The 4,004-nt window shown below is 49.5% G+C and overlaps 1 protein-coding gene across 1 annotated transcript in view; it reads left to right on the forward strand.

Annotated features, from left to right (window-relative positions):
- The window catches only part of VOLCADRAFT_100932 (uncharacterized protein), a gene marked incomplete at both ends in the record, with an annotated part of 15,938 nt that overhangs the window by 653 nt on the left and 11,281 nt on the right, over window positions 1–4,004 (forward strand). The window contains 4 exons of the mRNA XM_002959420.1: window positions 115–231; window positions 371–748; window positions 1,179–1,185; window positions 1,642–1,819. Of these exons, the coding sequence (XP_002959466.1) occupies window positions 115–231; window positions 371–748; window positions 1,179–1,185; window positions 1,642–1,819 (680 nt within the window). The remainder of the gene's footprint in view (window positions 1–114; window positions 232–370; window positions 749–1,178; window positions 1,186–1,641; window positions 1,820–4,004) is intronic.

Below are 4,004 nucleotides of genomic sequence, written 5' to 3' on the forward strand. Positions count from 1 at the left end.
GATGTGCTTGCCAGCAACTTCCCCACCGCATTTCTGTACACAAAGGGCGGCATCCGTCCCCTGGGTATGAGCAACCGGACCTTCTTCCAGCATGTGTCTACGCGTGTGCCACAGCGGCAGCTCAGCGGCAACCTCCTCATGCTCGCCTGCATGGTGGACGTGCTCAACATGGAGGACGCAAAAGTGCAGACATGGGTTACAGTGAAGTGCTGCCAGCAGGACATCGACACGGTGGGCGCCATCCCGCGAGAGGCTGTCAAAGTGATGGCGGACATCCTGGCATTGCCGAAGATGCACCCGGATCGCCGCCACCTGCTCCAAGACATGTCACCTCTCGTGCACACCCTCATCACCTCTCTTCGGTGAACAGTCGCACGCATCGACATGACAGATGCATATTACCACAACGTGCACGCCAATCTACGTGGTGTAGCCACCGCAACCGGGCTGCCAATCCTCATGTTTAATGTCAACCCCGCCGACTTGCACAGTGCGGCTGCAGTCGTGGCCGCTGGGCAGTTTCTGGAATTTGGCGAGGATGGTGCTCCGTTGTGGGAGGAGCGTGTCATGGACAAGTGGTGGCGGGTGCGAAACAACCCCTGCACCAGCCAAGCACTCCTCAACACGGTTAAGATCGCCTTCATGGACATCCTTTTTGGTTTCAAACCTGGCGACAAGCGGCAGAGCAACCCCGACTGCTTCTGTGGCACCGTGTTCCACATCTGCATCTGTTACATGGCGGCCCGCGGTGAGGAACTGCATCTCTTCGCAGTGCCCTGCATGATGGCTGACTTTTGCAATGCAACACTCCGGTGCTGCTATACTACACATTCCTAATATGCGGTTTCAGCCGCACATGCCGTACACAAAGCACCATACACCCGTGAATGTGAAGCACCAGGGCATGCGACCGCGAGTACACACAACGCGTGTGCACGTGAATGTATGACCGCATGAAACCGTACGTGTAGTACTGCAAATATTTGCCGAATGCAAGGATGTGAGATGTGAGGTGTGACGGTGAGACATGTATGTGACAAGGATGTATGGTGGGGATGTGAAGTGTGAGGATGCGACAAAGATGTGAGGTGTGAGGATGCGACAACTGGGGCCGTGACAGACTGGGACTGTACTCATGCATCATGGGGATGCGACACGGCCCCATGTATGCACTACAGTGAGGCGGTGAGGACAGGCACCCGCCCAGACGTGAGAATGCAACGGCACTAGAACACGAGAACACAAGCATGCGTCCAGGGTGTGGCAATAGCTGGGTTCTGCTCATGACGACCATCAAATGCAGGATCGTCCGCGCAGACTGCTGTTACTCCGCTGCTGACGATGCTGCCACCGTGGTGATTTCATGCAATTAGTGTGATGCGAGCCTAGGCGGCATTATTCACTTCACCGCTCACAATCCGCGGACATTCCTTGTGCCGTGCTGCTATCAGGGCCCCTCATCGATTGTTGTTATGGATCGTTGCTGTTGGATGCCAGACGTGAACCTTGAGAATGACCTCCTGCTACGGCACTGCTGGCGGTGGCTTGCTACTAAGCCACCCTCCATCACAGATGTAATGTAACTGAGTCCTCGCCACTGCTTCCCCACATTATTACCGTTCTCACCTACGCACCACACAGCACCTTATGCACCACACACCCACACCTGGCCTGGGAGTCGAAGCTACGGTCCACTTCGCGGCGCGCCGCGGTCCCCTTCGCGGCGCAGCGCGGTCCGGTTGTCCGGTTGTCCGGAGCGTTTTGGAAATTCCGGGTCGGGAGCGTGCCGTACACGCTTAAGACAGTGCCGCAAAGAACGGTAGGTCGCCGGTTCGATCCCTGCAGCGATTATGTCTTATGTTTCATATATGTGCATATATGCATATATGTAAATGCGATATGCAATATGCAGCGATATGCGATATGCAGCGCTATGCAATTTGCGATATGCGATATGCGATATGCGGTATGTGATATGCGATATGCCATATGCAGCGATATGGGATATGCGATATGCGATATGGGATATGCGATATGCGATATGCGATATGCGATATGCGATATGCGATATGCGATATGCGATATGCGATATGCGATATGCGATATGCGATATGCGATATGCGATATGCGATATGCGATATGCGATATGCGATATGCGATATGCGATATGCGATATGCGATATGCGATATGCGATATGCGATGCATTCTGCAAGCATATGCCATATGCGATCTGCAAGCATATGCCATATGCGATCTGCAAGCATATGCGACCTGCAAACATATGTGATCTGAAAGCATATGCTATCTGCAAGCATATGTGATCTGCAAGCATATGCCATACGTGATCTGCAAGCATCATGCCATATGTGATCTGCAAGCATATGCCATATGCGATCTGCAAGCATATGTGATCTGGAAGCATATGCCATATGCGATCTGCAAGCATATGCCATATGCGATCTGCAACCATACGCCATATGCGATCTGCAAGCATATGCCATCTGCAAGCATATGCCATTATGCGATCTGCAAGCATATGCCATTATGCGATCTGCAAGCATATGCAATCTGCAAGCATATGCCATATGTTTGCAGATGCGATCTGCAAGCACATGCCATATGCGATCTGCAATCATATGCCATTATGCGATCTGCAAGCATATGCCATTATGCGATCTGCAAGCATATGCCATTATGCGATCTGCAAGCATATGCAATCTGCAAGCATATGCCATATGTTTGCATATGCGATCTGCAAACACATGCCATATGCGATCTGCAAGCATATGCCATGTGCGATCTGCAAGCATATGCCATATGCGATCTGCGGGCATATGCGATCTGCAAGCATATGCCATATGCTTGCATATGCGATCTGCAAGCATATGCCATATGCGATCTGCAAGCATATGCCATTAACGATCTGCAAGCATATGCCATTATGCGATCTGCAAGCATATGCCATTATGCGATCTACAAGCATATGCAATCTGCAAGCATATGCCATATGTTTGCATATGCGATCTGCAAGCATATGAAATCTGCAAGCATATGCCATATGTTTGCATATGCGATCTGCAAGCATATGCAATCTGCAAGCATATGCCATATGTTTGCATATGCGATCTAAGCAAGCATATGCAACGTATGCGATCTGCAAGCATATGCCATATGCGATCTGCAAGCATATGCCATATGCGATCTGCAAGCATATGCCATATGCGATCTGCAAGCATATGCCATATGCGATCTGCAAGCATATGCCATATGCGATCTGCAAGCATATGCCATATGCGATCTGCAACCATATGCCATATGCAATCTGCAACCATGTTCAATCTGCAAGCATATGCGATCTGCAAGCATATGTGATCTGCAAGCATATGCGATCTGCAAGCATATGCAATCTGCAAGCATATGCCATATGCGAATCTGCAAGCATATGCAATCTGCAAGCATATGCCATATGCAAACATATGCCATATGTAAGCATATGCCATATGCAAGCATATGCGATCTGCAAGCATATGCGATCTGCAAGCATATGCCATATGCGAATCTGCAAGCATATGCCATATGCGATCTGCAAGCATATGCCATATGCGATCTGCAAACATATGCCATATGCGATCTGCAAGCATATGCCATATGCGATCTGCAAGCATATACCATATGCGATCTGCAACCATATGCCATATGCGAACTGCAACCATATGCAATCTGCAAGCATATGCGATCTGCAAGCATATGTGATCTGCAAGCATATGCGATCTGCAAGCATATGCAATCTGCAAGCATATGCCATATGCGAATCTGCAAGCATATGCAATCTGCAAGCATATGCCATATGCAAACATATGCCATATGTAAGCATATGCCATATGCAAGCATATGCGATCTGCAAGCATATGTGATCTGCAAGCATATGCGGTCTGCAAGCATATGCGATCTGCAAGCATATGCGATCTGCAAGCATATGCCATATGCGATCTGCAAGCATATG

This window comes from Volvox carteri (assembly GCF_000143455.1).
Source record: "Volvox carteri f. nagariensis unplaced genomic scaffold VOLCAscaffold_235, whole genome shotgun sequence".
Classification (NCBI taxonomy): domain Eukaryota; kingdom Viridiplantae; phylum Chlorophyta; class Chlorophyceae; order Chlamydomonadales; family Volvocaceae; genus Volvox; species Volvox carteri.